Source organism: Pholis gunnellus (assembly GCF_910591455.1).
Source record: "Pholis gunnellus genome assembly, chromosome: 19".
In the NCBI taxonomy this organism is placed as follows: Eukaryota; Metazoa; Chordata; class Actinopteri; order Perciformes; family Pholidae; genus Pholis; species Pholis gunnellus.
In genome coordinates, this window is record NC_136546.1 from 15990777 (window position 1) to 16009191 (window position 18415).

Consider the following 18415-nt stretch of genomic DNA (forward strand, 5'->3'; position numbering starts at 1 on the left):
GATGTGGATGGCTGCACTTCCCCCACTGCCTTCCCCTCAGTCATGCCCCAGCCCCTTCAGCCAACCAGCCATTACATCTATACGATCTTTGCCCTCTGACCTCGTACCAGCCGCGACCCCTAAAAAAACCCCCCTGCCCTCCTTATCTAATGTTGTAGCACAACTGTGAATGTGAACCCTAGTTACCAAGAAACAAAACTCTGTTTATGTGTGTGTGGGTGTGTGTGTAATTCAGTGTTAACCTTTACTTAACATACTATGAAAAAACTTACAAAAAAATAATAAATGTGTATTTAGATTCATTCTGGTTTTTCGCATATCAGCTGACTTGGAATGGTGGATAAATGTTGGTTTCTTTGCGCATCTCCCAGACGAGGACTGTGTTGTTAAATGTGGACTGTGTTCAGTGTGTGTAACTTCACTGGCCAACCCCCACTCCCACTCCTCTACCCCTGTTGTCCAAACTAATACTGAGCTATGTTTATGTCATTAAAAACTTGGTTGTACCTATATCTGCTTGGCCATTCATCCCCCCCCCCCCCCCCCCCCCCCAACTGTCTACTTTCAAGTTTTTAGAGAACAGTTCAAAATATACCTGAAAACAACTTGCACTGCAAATCCGGACTTATCATCGAACACATCAAATTGTGTTCAGTTTTACTTTTTTTTAGGGATTGTATGAAACATGCAAACATTTGAGTTCAAATGATAGACTATACATATTTTCTTTAATCTTTATTTTGAGAGACAAAAAATGTATCATATTTTTTGTTATGTCAAATCATACGGTTGAAAATAAGGCAAGTAGACAAAAAAATTATTCCCGCCTTCTTTGTATATACCTCTCAATCTGTAATCGGAGGCAGTATTGAAAGGAAACGTTGCCCCTGTTGTGCCCTCAGCTGGTGTGGAGTGATACTGCATCATAGCATGCAACACAGGTCAATCTAGGATGCATTCTAATACTCTCAGAGAGCTCCTTTCCTTGTCTCGGTCTCCACACAAGATGACTTAATGTTAGGGTGGAAATCAAAGGGACAAGGAGGCACTTGTGTATGTGATTGGGATGTGGCCTCAGTCCTCTTTGAGTGACGCCGCAGCGGTCGGTACATTTGTTAATGTACTGCCACTGGCAGTCTTGAGGACTCTCACTGTAAAGCACTCAAGTATACGCTGGATGTTTTGTGTGTTGTTTATTTCCAAAAGTGACTGTATCTTATTCCATTGTGGCATTAACGAAGTGTTGAAAGAAAAATAAAGATGACTATGACACATAAAAAAAAACAAAAAGAATGTGGATAAATAATGTTTGCTAAGTATTCAAATGAAGGCTGTGTTGTTTTTTCTGGAGGTTATTATGGATGGCATCGTTCTTTCTCCCTCATCCCCACCTGCATGTGAGTCCAAATGAGATGCAATAAAAGACAAATACACTGATCCAAACTACCCTCACGGCTCATCACTTATCTCTGTTCTGATTTTGAGGACTTGTTTGAAAATTCAACATTTTTATTTGTTATCAGCATGAATTATCGCTTTTGACAGGAAAATGTGTTTGTGGCATAAACATTTCTGTTCGATAACAGACAAAATTACAAGAGTTTAAACTTCATAAAATACATATATATATATATGTTGTGTAGAGTTACTATTTCTTTAACATAGTTTACTGACTTATTATACAACGATAATTGTGCAACATAGGAGAAAAAAAACAGGGTGAACTGCGGGATTCCTGGATTATAGATTTGCCTGACAAACTGTTACTGAGGTGTTCAGCTGGTGTCAGCTCAGCATTCCTGGGTCAGTATGTATAAAGCTGCTAAGAGTGAAATTTGTTCTTAAATGTGTCAATAATAGTGCTATGCAGAAACATTATTAATGATAAGAATTTGTTTCAGTTCTCCACTTGTTCGGAACAGTTCCAGAGGTCTCCTGCAACATTTTTTGTCAGCCGCACGGCGGTAGTTGATAACGCCGCCATCGCCCTTAGGTGAACACTGTTAGCTCTGCAAGCACTGTTATTTGCGCTGTTAGCACCGTTAGCTGCAAGCCGCTAGCTCAGCCACTGCCATGTTGGAAAATTAAAAAATTAAAAAATATCTTAAACTATTTTCTAAAAGCTTTCTTCTTGCATGTATATATTGAAGCATTTATTATTAATTAATGATGGGTAGACTATAGGGTAAAGGTTCATGACTAATGCAGCCATGACACATAACCTCTGGAGGAGTGCTATTGGCTGTTTAAGTGCATGAGAGCATGAGTGCATTTTGGATTGACATGACTGTAGTCCTTAACTGACAAAACCACAGTCTGCACTCATGACTCACATGTATACTTTGACAAAAGTTAGCATTTTTTTGTACAAAGCTTAAAGATAAATTCAACTAATTAGTCAAAGTTGAGGACCACTCCTAAGACTCTTACGTTTTATACGCACAGGCCCAGATCTCTGAGTCTCTTTGCAACTGACAAAAGAATATTTTTCTAGCTCCATCACTTTGCAGTCAAACCTCTTTACAGAGATTTGGATCTCCATGGATCCAGTGACAGATCTGCGCATATTTGGGTGGCGTAATCCTCACTGCAACATTAAAATCCCTCTGCTCCCCTCCCTTCCCCTCCACCCACTGATGGCCTGAAAACACCCCAATCACCCTCCGCTGCCACTTCCCCTTCCTGCCTTTCTCTCCCGCTTCCTGTCTCAGACGAACGTAAACACCTGCACCTGTGGCGCCCGGCTGAGCGTCACAGTGCTGGTACATCAAATCCTTCGACTGGTTTGCCACCGAACAAAACCGGTAAACCACCTTCTCATTTCCACGCCCGTCCAGCAGGCTTTTGTCAGAATCATAGCCTGAGAAGTGGATCCGTGCCAGAGGGGTGGCAGAGGGGGCCACGCCCAGCTCCATGTACTTTTGTTTCAGGGGTCGTTTCAGCTCCAGAATAGCGTAATCGTAGTCAGGGGACATTGAGCTTGTGGAGCTCGTCGTTTGGATCCATCCTTGAGGGATTTTGGTCTGTTTAACTAGTGTCCAACGGAAGACGGATTGCTTCCTGGGTTCAGAACTACGTCGTATACGGCTGAGACTTTTTTGTTTCCCTGTTCGTCCTCCTCTCTCTAGGTCACCATGATCAGCATCCTCCTCACCCTCTTTTCTTCCCCTGCGCCTCCTGCCTTTGCCTCCCTGTCTCCCTCTCACTACATCTTCATCAAGACTATTGTGCTCCTCACCTTCCTCCGTTATCTGCTCCTCAACTCTCTCCCCCACTTCTTTCCTCCCACGCCTCTGCCGCCCTGCTCTCCTCCCACCCCTTCTCCTTCTCTTGGTCTTGAGCTGCAACACCCCTACTCTAAGCCCTCTGACACTCTCTAGGTAGTCCCTCCCATTATGGATGCAGTGTGCCGCTGTCAGCACGTGTTTCTTGGATATTAGGACTCCAGAGCAGCCTGTGGAGAGGCGAACAGCGGTAGAGAAAGGATAGTTGGTGATGAAATGGGAATCAGAGATCACAAAGCGTCCATCTCCTCCAAAAACCTGTCGTTTCCTGCGGGTGCGAGCTAGTGAGTGGGCTGGTGTTCCCGCAGACGTCTTGTTAAAACCCTGCAAACTGATATCTGTATGAGTGCGAGTGCCGTTCTCATGCATCGTCTCATATCCCAGAATCCTCTCTTGCTCAGGCTGGTCCATAGGTGGTAGGCTGCTTTGACACTCTATTCCACAGAGTGTCTCTGTCCGACCTCTCTCCTCATCCTCCTCCTGGCCCCTGAACAAAGGCGTGTTTAGAGGCCGTGTGTGTGTGTCCAGCAGCACCGGGAGGCTCTGCCTGGTCCACCTGTGCACCTCGCTGTTCTCATCTTTACCAAAAATGTCAGAAACTGTCAGGGCTGCTGCACAGAGCAGCAGACACAGATAGTGATTGAATCCCATCCCACTGAAAAGAAAGAGAAACCAAGATAGAAAGACAATGGATCAAAACCTGTTAACATGTCTTAATTTTGTTATCAGGTGAAGATACAAATTCTATGTCTGTTCCCACATCTCATACTAGTAGCGTCGATGTTGGTTTTAAAGCCAGAAGAGGGCGCACTAGCTCAATTTCTAAACAATAAACCACTGAACAGCAACGACTTACTGTGATATTTTACTTTCAATTAACATGAGGTGTCTGCAATTGAATTATATATTGATATATATTAATATGAAATATATAGCTCAAAATGCTGGTAATGCTATCGTTATTACAACATGCAACATCAATTCATTTCTGACTTCATTAGTTGACTATTTTCTGGTATAAATAAAGTCAAGAGGTCTGAGCTTATTCTATGAGCTTATTCAAAGAGCTATACATCTTAGAAAAGAAGTAAGCCTGTCAGACAGCTGAAATAATTAAGAAAAAAAAAGATACAGAGAAAACATGGCTTTTGTAAACAAGGAAAGATTTGACTTTAGTTTGAGAAGATTTGTCAAGCATGTTCCTACCTCCAAACAATAAAAAACACAACCCCAAATCTTCCAGTAAATGTTCTCTTTTGCATCAATAAAAAAACCTCTCCATTCAAACAGCTCCCAGCTGACAAAAAAAAAACTGGAGCGCGAGGAGAAGCTTTGAGCAAGATCCTAGAAATCTACAACCCACTCTGAAGCAGAATAAAGCAACGAGCAAACAGACAGAAAGGGGGAGTCAGGCAGGAGGGGCAAGCATGAATGAAGGGTTTGATCATGTGATGACAATACATTTTGGGCCAAAAGTGGAGCCATGTGGAGAGAATTTGTAGTATTTTTTGCAGATTCCGCAAATATTGTGATAACGTCGGAAATTCACAAAGAACGGTGATGGTTACCAGGAAATTCATTTAGATGACAAGTTATTTACAGAGAGATTTACAGACAAAATGTTGTCTTTGAGAGTTGTTTATCCGGTGCTTTTGTGGTCCGAAATATAAGTTTAGATTTATGTCAGGTGACATTTGAAGTGAGTCCAGACCCACACACACACACACACAAACACACCTCGCTACATCTCTCAGATCTGGGGAACCTGTATATTGACGTCTGTTGGTTTATTTAAGTGTCTCTTTGCTTGGTGCAACAAGAGTTCATTCAGAGCAGTAAGTCCACCTTTCTCCTTGATTAGATGTTGCAACACCAACACACACATGCACCGACAGACACACATATATCAATCAAAAGCTTAATTATGAGGTTACCGTTATACTGACAGATGATGTTTTGCACTTTTCAAGGATAGCAGGGTTTAGTTTAGCCTTCAGCCATTAGCCATTAGCAAAACACACCATACAAAATAATAAAAGTGTGTGCAATGGTAGTTCTGTTAGCTATTAGCCAAACACACGGCAGACTCACTGCGGGCACTGAGTTGCAGATAGAGGTTTCGGAGATGCAGTCAGCCGTGTTATCACTAGCGGGGCGGGTTAAGAGTAGTGAGTGAGGAGTCAGCAGGAAGTTGTTGGCAGAATAAAATGGGGCAATTAAAGGTGTTTTGAGAAAGTGTGAGTCACCACAATCACGAGAGGTACTTGAGCATGCTGCTGTAACTAGGCACCCAAAATATTAAGATGTTTGCTGCAGCACAATGCAAGATTAGCCAGGGACAGACTCACAGACACCCACACACACACGCATGCACACAACCAATGGCATGATTCTCCTGGCCTAGATAATAAGTGCATTCCACTCTGTGGATGGCACCCACAAATTGCAAGAATCGAGAAAAGTATATCAGCTTCCTCAAATGAGCTGCTCGGCTTCAAGTGCTACATTTAGAAACAATAACGGATCGAAAGACAAAAGGGAAAGAAGGTAGGTAGAGTTTCCACTGTCCTGATCTCAATGGGGAGCTCGTTCCACCATTGTGGAGCCAGGAAAGCAAACAGTCCAGGGTTTTGTTGAGCGGTATCTGGGCCAAGATTTAGGCAGCCACTGTACAGGGTGCAGAGGAGAACTTGGGGAGGCTGAAGAACAGCCGGGCTGCTGCATTCTGGATGAGCTGCAGAGTTAGGCGAGCACATTTGGGCACACCAGCCAGGAGGGAGTTGCGTGGTCTAGGCGTGAGATTTTAACAGCATGGACCACAAGCTGCGTTCAGTCCTGGGTGCAATAACAGACATATCGTTCAAATATTGTGGAGATTGAATCGGCAGGAGTCGGTTGTCCCAGCGATGTTGGCAATGAAGCACAGCTGGTCATCCAGTGACACAAGTTTCGAACCGGGGACACAATAGAGTTCTCACTGGTGAGGTCACGGACTGGCCTGGGTAACTTGTGATACATTATCATTAATCAGTAAATGTATACCTCGTTCCTCTTTGGACATCTCGTTCCTCTAAATTCCAACATCACTCGCTCAGTGCACAGTATGACAGATACCAGCAAATTTGCAGCATGGACGAACTAAACTCCTCTGTTGTCCCGTCTAATATGTCCTCTCCTGGACATCCACCTCTTGCCTTCTGGGTCTCCACCGGTCTGATCCCTGCGTTGGTGCTGTCCCTCTGCTTCCTGCTGGGAGTTCCTGGAAACATCGCTGTGATCATCCTCAGACCAAACTGGCAGCACCTGTCCAGTCTGAGCCAGAGTTTGATGCTGAATTTGGCCATATCAGATCTACTCTGCCTAATCACCCTGCCACTGTGGATTTACACTTTGCTGTACAACTGGACTCTCGGCCTGGTGACCTGTAAGCTCCTCTCGTATCTTGTTTATTGCTGCCTTTATGGCAGCCTGCTGACTGTGACGGCACTGAGTGTCCAGCGCTACCTACAGGTGGTGCAACTGCAGAAATGCTTCGATCGGGTAGGAAAGAAGAGGATGCTGGGTCTGCTCTGGCTGATTGCGATGATCCTGTCCATCCCGTCTTTAGTGGTTCGACAGCCGAGCTCGGACCAACACTGGACAACCTGCGATTCTCACTTCTCTTCTTCGGCCCAGCAGGTGGCCGTGCTGCTGTCAGAGACTCTGCCGGGATGTGTTTCAATAACTGTCCTGGTATTTTCATACATCAGCCTCCACAGAAAAGTCAACCAGGCAGCTTTGTTCAACAACCCACAGACGACCCGGCTGGTCACAAGTATCATCGTGACCTTTTTTGTCCTATGGATGCCATATCATATCACAAATATGCTTAGTGTGACAGCTATTTCACTGAACAATGACAGCCTGTTGAAGTCTTGCATGGACAGCCGGAACATTGTTAGAGCATTGGTATTTTTAAATAGCTTCATTAATCCACTCCTTTATGCATTTGCTTCTAGGAACATGTGCACTGTGTGCCAAAAAAGGGAACATGGATAGTGTTGTTAATGCGGAGGCTCGCATGTCACAAGTCTAATTATAGTATTATCGATGAAAAATCACAAAATACCAGTGAAGAGTGAGGAAACTTGATGACGATATTGAAAATAGAGAAATTATTTTTGTTCTTGTAGAGCTGAAAAAAAAGTGTTATTCGTCAGTTTGAGGGTGAGGTTTGTAATGGGAGAAATGTCCATTATACAAATTAAATGTTTATACTTATTACATGTTCACAATCAGGTTTTATAGTTTTGTGATACTGCTTGACAGTTTCAGTGTCCCTTTTGTCGCCTATGCTAAGTTTCCAAGAGGCTGAGAGTCCGGTGACCTTCGTCCACTCAATAGCCACTTCTCTATTTGAAGCACCTTCCTGTTTTGCAAAGGAAGTGTATCAGACACTTCTGCAGGTGTAAAATTCTGTAAGATTAGCCTCCCTCCTTCTTGCCCTGTCTACCCGATGTTTAATAGTCTATCCTCGCTGTCAAAGGGAAGTCTAAAGGGTAAGTTCCCTCAGCCCCCCTGTTTGTGTAGTGCTCCAACTCATCTTGTAATGAGCTGTTCTTGCTCGTGCAGACCGCTTGCACTCTGTATGACCATTGAACCTTCTCTGCGCATAGAATAAAATTCACAAAGACAAGTTCTGTTTCATAGTATTCTCTGTTTCAGCACCTTTAAAAGACTCAAGGTTTAGCGGGTATAATCATTTCCACCACAGGTTCTCACATTTGTCACAGAGAGCTGCAGATAAGTTGTGGTTTAATTATGACAATCAACTGTGTGTATTCGCTTTCTATGACAAGGTTGGAGGTATAACACATGCCCATCTCGTCAAAATTAAAACAGCCTGGTAGCAGAATTTAAACCTCTGACTATTGGACAACGTATGGGACTCTTTCTTTAAACTGATACATTCCAATCAAACGCCGCACACTGTCCTTTGTCTCTCTTTTGGCTAAGCGTGCAGTATTACTAAAATTGAGAGATGCTGCACCACCCTCACACGCTCAATGACTGAGGGACATTATGTCCGGTCTCAAGCTCGAAAAAGATTCGCTACTCAATTTGTAACTCAAATGATGAATTCTAAAAGGTGTGGGGACCTTTCCTGAAATACTTTAAGATTCTTGAAACAAACTAAAGACTTATTTTTTCACCCTTTTTTTTCTTTCGTCTTTCTGTAGATTATCAGTGATGCAATCTGTATATGTTGCCAATTTTTGAACACCCCCCACCTCCCTTTTTCTATTTATTTGTTTACTGAGTTTTACTTTATTTTTTTTCTAAATATAAATCCAGACTTCTGACGAAGTACCCTGTTATTCTTTGTAATTCCGGCTTGAGGATGGGGCTAGAGGAGGTGAGGGATGAGTGGGGCTTGATTGTGCGATACGCTCCTATATCGTACATTTGCTCTGTTAATTTCACATATCTGTTGTGCACTGCAAATTTCTTGTGTGTATGTTTTGCTGACTTGTTAAAAAATTAAATAAAGATATTCTTGAGAAAAATAATCACTTGTGTGCTGATTGCTCCTGAGCTAGATATGTAAAATGATACTGATTTGAATGAATCAGGCAAAGAGTCAAAAGATCAACTTGTAAATGAAACAAACACACGTCAATCAAAGGCTCAATTACTGTGTTGCTGTTATCATACTGACTGATGATGTTTGTGGATAGCAGGATTAATTACAGTAAATCACCTGAAGGTTTCTATTGCAAACAAACGACACAAGTTGAGATTCAAACTTCATCGTTGGCCTTGGGAACAGCATTGTTAGAGCTTTCGATCGTATCACATGATATTCATCAGTATATGGAGTTTGACCCGTTGTTACTTGGCATTTTCTGAGGACTTTTAGAGCTTCTCAAAAATCAAACGAAGTCTTCTGTCAGCTGATTTTTCCAAAGTCAAAAGTGAACTTTGAATCTCAATTTTCTAAGCCAAAATAGAGACAAAATCCTTTAAGGCCCTCCCCCCCAAAAAAACCCCACAGAAATTTGAATATCTACAATTCCATGTCAGATCATATGATGTGACTGAAGGCTCTAGTACAGATACTAAACAGCTACTTAATGGATTTGGTGGAGAGATTATTTTGTCGAAACATGCAAGGTTCATTTAAACATTTTTCAATCGCATATATCAAAACAAACAATACTTCCAAAAATGGATATGTAGCATGTAGGCAGAACGCATATGTTGTTTTGAATTCATTACTGTTTGAGATTATTGTGTGGGAAATGCTTTTACTTTGAAATACTATGAAAGCTCTCTTTGCAGGAAACAGAATGTGTTGAAATGCGTCAGATAATGACACCATGAGCAAAACCACACAGCCATGATGGAACTTCTTATATCCGGGTAAGGTTTTAGTTCATTAGCATCTATCAGTTCATTTGTTGTTCATTCCTCTTTGAACACATCAAAGGAGAACATATTGTTCCTCTGACAGGCTGCCACAGTTTCCTCCATCACTTGCTCAGATCACAGTATTTGGCTTTTCTGCCAGCAAGTCTGCAGCATGGACGAACTCAACTCCTCTGTTGTCCCGTCTAATATGTCCTCTCCTGGACATCCACCTCTTGACTTCTGGGTCTCCAACGGTCTGATCCCTGCGTTGGTGCTGTCCCTCTGCTTCCTGCTGGGAGTTCCTGGAAACATCGCTGTGATCATCCTCAGACCAAACTGGCAGCACCTGTCCAGTCTGAGCCAGAGTTTGATGCTGAATTTGGCCATATCAGATCTGCTCTGCCTGCTCACCCTGCCCCTGTGGATTTACACTTTGCTGTACAGCTGGACCCTCGGCCTGGTGACCTGTAAGCTCCTCTCGTATCTTGTTTATTGCTGCATTTATGGCAGCCTGCTGACTGTGACGGCACTGAGTGTCCAGCGCTACCTACAGGTGGTGCAACTACAGAAATGCTTCGATCAGGTAGGAAAGAAGAGGATGATGGGTCTGCTCTGGCTGATTGCGATGATCCTGTCCATCCCGTCTTTAGTGGTTCTACAGCCGATCTCGGACCAGCAGTGGACAACCTGTGGTCCTCACTTCTCTTCTTCGGCCCAGCAGGTGGCCGTGCTGCTGTCAGAGACTCTGCCGGGAATCGTTTCAATAACTGTCCTGGCATTTTCATACATCAGCCTCCATAGAAAAGTCAACCAGGCAGCTTTGTTCAACAACCCACAGACGACCCGGCTGGTCACAAGTATCATCGTGACCTTTTTTGTCCTATGGATGCCATTTCATATCACAAATATGGTTGGTGTGGCAGCTATTTCACTTAACAATGACAGCCTGTTGAAGTCTTGCATGTACAGCTGGAACATTGTTGGCGCATTGGTATTTGTAAATAGCTTCATTAATCCACTTCTTTATGCATTTGCTTCTAGGAACATGTGCACTGTGTGCCAAAAAAGGGAACTTGGATAATGTTGTTAATGCGGAAGCTCACCGTTCCAGGAAGTCTCATCATATTATTGTCAAAAAACCACCAAATGCCAGTGATGCCAAATACTTGATGATGATAAGAGAAAGAAGAGAATGCTGATAAACAGTTTGAGGGTGTGGTTCTCACATTTGTCACAGAGAACTGCAGATGATTTGTGGTTGTTGTAACCTCTCGAACCCGAGAGTGCCCCAAATGGGGTTTTAGAGTGGGGGCAAAGAGTGTACACATGTAGTACAAATCACTTTTGAGAACGAATGAAATAATATTTTAAAATATTTCAAAAACGTACATGACGAAGAGATTCTGATCAAATGGACCATGTAACCTATTTTAATCACTCAAAAACATATATATACACAAAGTACTTCAAGGTACTACAAGTACTACCACAATTTCACCTATTTCTCGCCAGGAGAAGGCGAGCAATGTTCTCCGTTATCGATTCCAGCCGCGATCTACGGCACTTTCACACACACACTTCATATCCAGGAGCACGAGCACAACAAACTGCATCGAACTATCGCCTCCAAATTATTCTACTTTAAACCATTATAAAGTTACTATTGATCTGCCACAGATATCAACTCAGCCCATCATCATAAACATTGAAACGCTCCGTACCTTTTAGATGTTTCCTGGATGAAAATCGGAAAAAAATAAAAATGTATCCGTGCCGCCATTTCGAAGCCGTCTCTCTGCTGTGCTGTGAAAATAACTGAGTCTCTGACGAGCTTCTATGACGAATGAGTAATAATTTCAGTTTTGGCCAATGGGTTTGACCCATGGGGGCGGATCACAGTTTTCGATTATTTTATTAGCTTAAAATTCTGTAAACAACCTCAAAGAACAAATGACTGCAATGCCCAGAGTCTTCTGAGTTCAGAACTGTGGGAAGTGCGCAAATCGGCCAATCACAGGCTGTGTTAGGTTCAAATACATCACGTAAAAATGAAATTCTTACAAAAATGAGCCATATTTTACAAGTTTTCATATGGTCCAGGCTCTCAAAATGATGCCAAACTTCTGTATTAGATAGATTGAACACTATTAGTGATAAAAGAAGTGAAATATAAAGTTAGATAGTATTTAAAAGTACAATAAAACCGCTATATCGGCTGCTTCCAAAATCAGAATTCACGTTGGCTGACCACAGCTGACCTTTACACCGGCATTGATTTCTCAGGCATACTTCACTCTATCAAAGCCAATTTTTTTTTAAAGGACTGCTGACATGTTGTGATATGATTTGGGAGAGTTTAGGCCTGTCTGTGCATCATTTAAATAAATGAAAGTGCTTTTTAGGCACAAAAAAAAAACGAACCTGAAAATTTTCAATTTGAGCTGTGTGTAACATTTGTTTCAGCATTTACCAGTAACATATACAATGATTTGTACACATATTAACAAAGCTCACATTTATTTGTGTTATTTTGCCATTTTAATTATTCAAATAGACCTTGTAGTTAGCGAGGTAAGCCCCTTTGCGTAAGGGTAGGACATTTTCGAGCACAGGGCTAAAAATAGGCCTAGGATTCAAGAGGTTGTAATGATGCATTTTGAGGTTAACCAATACCTTCCCTCAAATCACCTGTGTGCGGACTGCAACTGGTCCTCAGACAGAGCTGTAAAATAGATGTTTTGTTTAAAATAAATCTGGCAGTTAAAGCAAATAATTACTTTTTGCTAAATGTGGTCATAATCACCAGAAATATAATTTCTTCTACTTCATCATATACATGCATTTTTCTTCTCTTTTTTTTGTGTGTGAGTGGCTGTTTGTGCTGTAAGACAGTCCACAAGCGTTATCTAGCACTATGAAATAATGTCATTGTTTCACTTATAATAGCATTATCTCTCTGAGCATCTTAGCTTTAATGGAGATTTCCAGTCGGATGAAACAACGGTTAACGAAAAGGCAAAATGTTTGTTTTGGAGCACATCCAACGAGAGGAATGACATTTGTCGTCAATGTTTAGCAACAGACAGACATAGAGACAGATTGGAGGAAGGATAAGTAAGGAGAGGGAGAGTGTGCTGTCCTTATAAAACAGTTTGTAACTCAAATAATGAATTCCAAAAGGTGTGGGGACCTTTCCTGAAATACTTTAAGATTCTAGAAACAAAATTATGTTTTCACTTTTCTTTGTCTTTTGTCTTTCTGTAGATTATCAGTCATACAATCTGTATATGTTGGAAATTACTGAACACCCCCCACCTCCCTTTTTTATTTATTTGTTAACTGGGTTTTACTTTCTCTCTGTTCTAAATATGAATTCCGACTTCTACCTTTTTCCTGTTTCACTCCTGGGATGAAGTACCCTGTTATTCTTTGTAACTCAGGCTTGAGGATTTGACTAGAGGAGGTGAGGGATGAGTGGGGCTTGATTCTGTTGTGCACTCTCCAAATTTCTTGTGTGTATAATTTGCTGACTTGGTAAAAAATTAAATAAAGATATTCTTGAGAAAAATAATCACTTGTGTGCTGATTGCTCCTGAGCTAGATATGTAAAATGATACTGATTTGAATGAATCAGGCAAAGAGTCAAAAGATCAACTTGTAAATGATGCAAACACACGTCAATCAAAGGCTCAATTACTGTGTTACTGTTATCATACTGACTGATGATGTTTGTGGATAGCAGGATTAATTACAGTAATTCACCTGAAGGTATCTTTAGCAAACAAACGACACAAGTTGAGATTCAAAGTTCATCGTTGGCCTTGGGAACAGCATTGTTAGGGCTTTCGATCGTATCACATGATATTCATCAGTAGATGGAGTTTGCCTCGTTGTTACTTGGAATTTTCTAGGAACATGTGCACTGTGTGCCAAAAAAGGGAACATGGATAGTGTTGTTTATGCGGAGGCTCGCATGTCACAAGTCTAATTATAGTATTATCGATGAAAAACCACAGAATACCAGTGAAGAGTGAGGAAACTTGATGACGATAATGAAAACAGAGAAATTATTTTTGTTCTTGTAGAGCTGAAAAAAAAGTGTTATTTGTCCGTTTGAGGGTGAGGTTTGTAATGGGAAAAATGTCCATTACACTAATTAAATGTTTATACTTATTAAATGTTCATAATCAGGTTTTATAGTTTTGTGATACTGCTTGACAGTTTCAGTGTCCCTTTTGTCACCTATGCTAAGTTTCCAAGAGGCTGAGAGTCCGGTGACCTTCGTCCACTCAATAGCCACTTCTCTATTTGAAGCACCTTCCTGTTTTGCAAAGGAAGTGTATCAGACACTTCTGCAGGTGTAAGATTCTGTAAGATTAGACCCCCTCCTTCTTGCCCTGTCTAACCGATGTTTAATCGTCTAACCTCGCTGTCAAATGGAAGTCTAAAGGGTAAGTTCCCTCAGCCCCCCTGTTTGTGTAGTGCTCCAACTCATCTTGTAATGAGCTGTTCTTGCTCGTGCAGACCGCTGCACTCTGTATGACCATTGAACCTTCTCTGCGCATAGAATAAAATTCACAAAGACGAGTTCTGTTTCATAGTATTCTCTGTTTCAGCACCTTTAAAAGACTCAAGGTTTAGCGGGTATAATCATTTCCAGCACAGGTTCTCACATTTGTCACAGAGAGCTGCAGATAATTTGTGGTTTAATGATGAAAATCAACTGTGTGTATTCGCTTTCTATGACAAGGTTGGAGGTATAACACATGCCCATCTCGTCAAAATTAAAACAGCCTGGTAGCAGAATTTAAACCTCTCACTATTGGACAACGTATGGGACTCTTTCTTTAAACTGATACATTCCAATCAAACGCCGCAAACTGTCCTTTGTCTCTCTTTTGGCTAAGCGTGCAGTATTACTAAAATTGAGAGATGCTGCACCACCCTCACACGCTCAATGACTGAGGGACATTATGTCCGGTCTCAAGCTCGAAAAAGATTCGCTACTCAGTTTGTAACTCAAATGATGAATTCTAAAAGGTGTGGGGACCTTTCCTGAAATACTTTAAGATTCTAGAAACAAAATTATGTTTTCACTTTTCTTTGTCTTTTGTCTTTCTGTAGATTATCAGTCATACAATCTGTATATGTTGGAAATTACTGAACACCCCCCACCTCCCTTTTTTATTTATTTGTTAACTGGGTTTTACTTTCTCTCTTTTCGAAATATAAATCCCAACTTCTACCTTTTTCCTGTTTCACTCCTGGGATGAAGTACCCTGTTATTCTTTGTAACTCAGGCTTGAGGATTTGACTAGAGGAGGTGAGGGATGAGTGGGGCTTGATTCTGTTGTGCACTCTCCAAATTTCTTGTGTGTATAATTTGTGACTTGGTAAAAAATTAAATAAAGATATTCTTGAGAAAAATAATCACTTGTGTGCTGATTGCTCCTGAGCTAGATATGTAAAATGATACTGATTTGAATGAATCAGGCAAAGAGTCAAAAGATCAACTTGTAAATGATGCAAACACACGTCAATCAAAGGCTCAATTACTGTGTTACTGTTATCATACTGACTGATGATGTTTGTGGATAGCAGGATTAATTACAGTAATTCACCTGAAGGTATCTTTAGCAAACAAACGACACAAGTTGAGATTCAAAGTTCATCGTTGGCCTTGGGAACAGCATTGTTAGAGCTTTCGATCGTATCACATGATATTCATCAGTAGATGGAGTTTGCCTCGTTGTTACTTGGTATTTTCTGAGGAGTTTTAGAGCTTCTCAAATGTCAAAAAAAGTCTTCTGTCAGCTGCTTCTTCCAAGGTCAAACATGAACTCTGACTCTGAAATTTCTGAGCCAGAATAGATACGAAATCCTTTAAGTGCCCCCCCCCCAAAAAAAAACCCCAGACATTTTGACATCTACAATTCCATGTCAGATCATATGATGTGACTGAAGGCTCTAGTACAGATACTAAACAGCTACTCAATCGAATTGGTGGGGAGATTACTTTGTCGAAACATGCAAGGTTCATTTAAAAAATGTTCAATCGCATATATCAAAACAAACAATACTTCCAAAAATGGATATGTAGCATGTAGGCAGAACGCATTTGTTGTTTTAAATTCATTACTGTTTGAGATTATTGTGTGGGAAATGCTTTTACTTTGAAATACTATGAAAGCTCTCTTTGAAGGAAACAGAATATGTAAAAAAGCATCAGATAATGTCACCATGTAAAAAACCACACAGCCATGATGAAAATTGTTATATCCGGGTAAGGTTTTAGTTCATTAGCATCTATCAGTTCATTTGTTGTTCATTCCTCTTTGAACGCATCAAAGGAGAACATATTGTTCCTCTGACAGGCTGCCACAGTTTCCTCCATCACTTGCTCAGTTCACAGTTTTTGGCTTTTCTTCCAGCAAGTTTGCAGCATGGACGAACTCAACTCCTCTGTTGTCCCGTCTAATATGTCCTCTCCTGAACCTCCACCTCTTGACTTCTGGGTCTCCAACGGTCTGATCCCTGCGTTGGTGATGTCCCCCTGCTTCCTGCTGGGAGTTCCTGGAAACATCGTTGTGATCATCCTCAGACCAAACTGGCAGCACCTGTCCAGTCTGAGCCAGAGTTTGATGCTGAATTTGGCCATATCAGATCTGCTCTGCCTGCTCACCCTGCCCCTGTGGATTTACAATTATCTGTACAACTGGACCCTCGGCCTGGTGACCTGTAAGATCCTCTCGTATCTTGTTTACTGCAGCGTTTATGGGAGCCTGCTGACTGTGACGGTATTAAGTGTCCAGCGCTACCTACAGGTGGTGCAACTGCAGAAATGCTTCGATCAGGTAGGAAAGAAGAGGATGCTGGGTCTGCTCTGGCTGATTGCGATGATCATGTCCATCCCGTCTTTAGTGGTTCGACAGCCGATCTCGGACCAGCACTCGACAATGTGCAAACCTGACTTCTCTTCTTCGGCCCAGCAGGTGGCCGTGCTGCTGTCAGAGATCCTGGTGGGAATTGTTTCAATAACTGTCGTAGTATTTTCATACATCAGCCTCCACAGAAAAGTCAAGCAGGCAGCTTTCTTCAACAACCCACAGACGACCCGGCTGGTCACAAGTATCATCGTGACCTTTTTTGTCCTATGGATGCCATTTCATATCACAAATATGCTTTGTGTGACAGCTATTTGGCTCCAAAATGACAGGCTGTTGAAGTCTTGCACAGACATCTTGTACATTGTTAGCGCTTTGGTCTTTGTAAATAGCTTCATAAATCCACTCCTTTATGCATTTGCTTCTAGGAACATGTGCACTGTGTGCCAAAAAAGGGAACATGGATAATGTTGTTAATGCGGAAGCTCGTCGTTCCAGGAAGTTTAATCATATTATCGTCAAAAAACCACCAAATACCAGTGATGCCTGTGACTTGATGATGATAAGAGAAAGAAGAGAATGCTGAGAAACAGTTTGAGGGTGTGGTTCTCACATTTGTCACAGAGAACTGCAGATGATTTGTGGTTCATTAATGATGCATTTTGAGGTTAACCAACATCTTCCATCAAATCACCTGTGGTATGACTGCAACTGGTCCTCAGACAGAGCTGTAAAATAGATTTTTTGTTCAAAATAAATCAGGCAGAGTTAAAGTAAATAATTACTTATTGCTAAATGTGGTCATAATCACCAGAAATATTATTTCTTCTACTTCATCATATACATGCATTTTTCTTCTCTTTTTTTTGTGTGCGAGTGGCTGTTTGTGCTGTAAGACCGTCCACAAGCGTTATCTAGCACTATGAAAAAATGTCATTGTTTCACTGATAATAGCATTATCTCTCTGAGCATCTTAGCTTTTAATGGAGATTTCCAGTAGGATGAAACAACGGTTAACGAAAAGGCAAAATGTTTGTTTTAGAGCACATCCAGCGAGAGGAATGACATTTGTCGTCAATGTTTAGCAACAGACAGACATAGAGACAGATTGGAGGAAGGATAAGTAAGGAGAGGGAGAGTGTGCTGTCCTTATAAAACAGTTTGTAACTCAAATAATGAATTCCAAAAGGTGTGGGGACCTTTCCTGAAATACTTTAAGATTCTAGAAACAAACTAAAGACTTATTTTTTCACTTTTCTTTGTCTTTTGTCTTTCTGTAGATTATCAGTCATACAATCTGTATATGTTGGAAATAACTGAACACCCCCCACCTCCCTTTTTTTATTCATTTCTTAACTGAGTTTTACTTTCTCTCTGTTCTAAATATGAATTCCGACTTCTACCTTTTTCCTGTGTCACTCCTGGGATGAAGTACCCTGTTATTCTTTGTAATTCAGGCTTGAGGATGGGGCTAGAGGAGGTGAGGGATGAGTGGGGCTTGATTGTGCGATACCCTCCTATATCGTAGATTTGCTCTGTTAATTGGACATATCTGTTGTGCACTCTGCAAATTTTGTACTTGTTCAAAAAATAAACAAAGATATTCTTGAGAAAAATAATCACTTGTGTGCTGATTGCTCCTGAGCTAGATATGTAAAAAAATACTGATTTGAATGAATCAGGCAAAGAGTCAAAAGATCAACTTGTAAATGAATCAAACACACGTCAATCAAAGGCTCAATTACTGTGTTACTGTTATCATACTGACTGATGCTGTTTGTGGATAGCAGGATTAATTACAGTAAATCACCTGAAGGTTTCTATTGCAAACAAACGACACAAGTTGAGATTCAAAGT

General features: G+C 41.3%; 3 protein-coding genes across 3 annotated transcripts; 2 read left to right on the forward strand and 1 right to left on the reverse strand.

The window, feature by feature from the left end:
• Nucleotides 1-720: 720 nt before the first annotated feature.
• LOC306711063 (inactive serine protease 35-like) lies at nt 721-3935 on the reverse strand (the record flags this gene model as incomplete). The annotated part of the gene is made up of 1 exon (XM_079179838.1): nt 721-3935. The coding sequence occupies one exon, from the start codon at nt 3933-3935 to the stop codon at nt 2511-2513; it is 1425 nt and encodes a 474-aa protein (XP_079035964.1). The 3' UTR covers nt 721-2510.
• A 2478-nt stretch (nt 3936-6413) lies between these two features.
• Nucleotides 6414-7322, forward strand: LOC306711702 (leukotriene B4 receptor 1-like; the record flags this gene model as incomplete). Its single annotated transcript, XM_079180718.1, has 1 exon — nt 6414-7322. The coding sequence occupies one exon, from the start codon at nt 6414-6416 to the stop codon at nt 7320-7322; it is 909 nt and encodes a 302-aa protein (XP_079036844.1).
• Nucleotides 7323-9846: 2524 nt separating this feature from the next.
• Nucleotides 9847-18086, forward strand: LOC306711703 (leukotriene B4 receptor 1-like; the record flags this gene model as incomplete). Its single annotated transcript, XM_079180719.1, has 3 exons — nt 9847-10134; nt 16406-16859; nt 18016-18086. The coding sequence occupies 3 exons, from the start codon at nt 9847-9849 to the stop codon at nt 18084-18086; spliced, it is 813 nt and encodes a 270-aa protein (XP_079036845.1).
• Nucleotides 18087-18415: the final 329 nt, after the last annotated feature.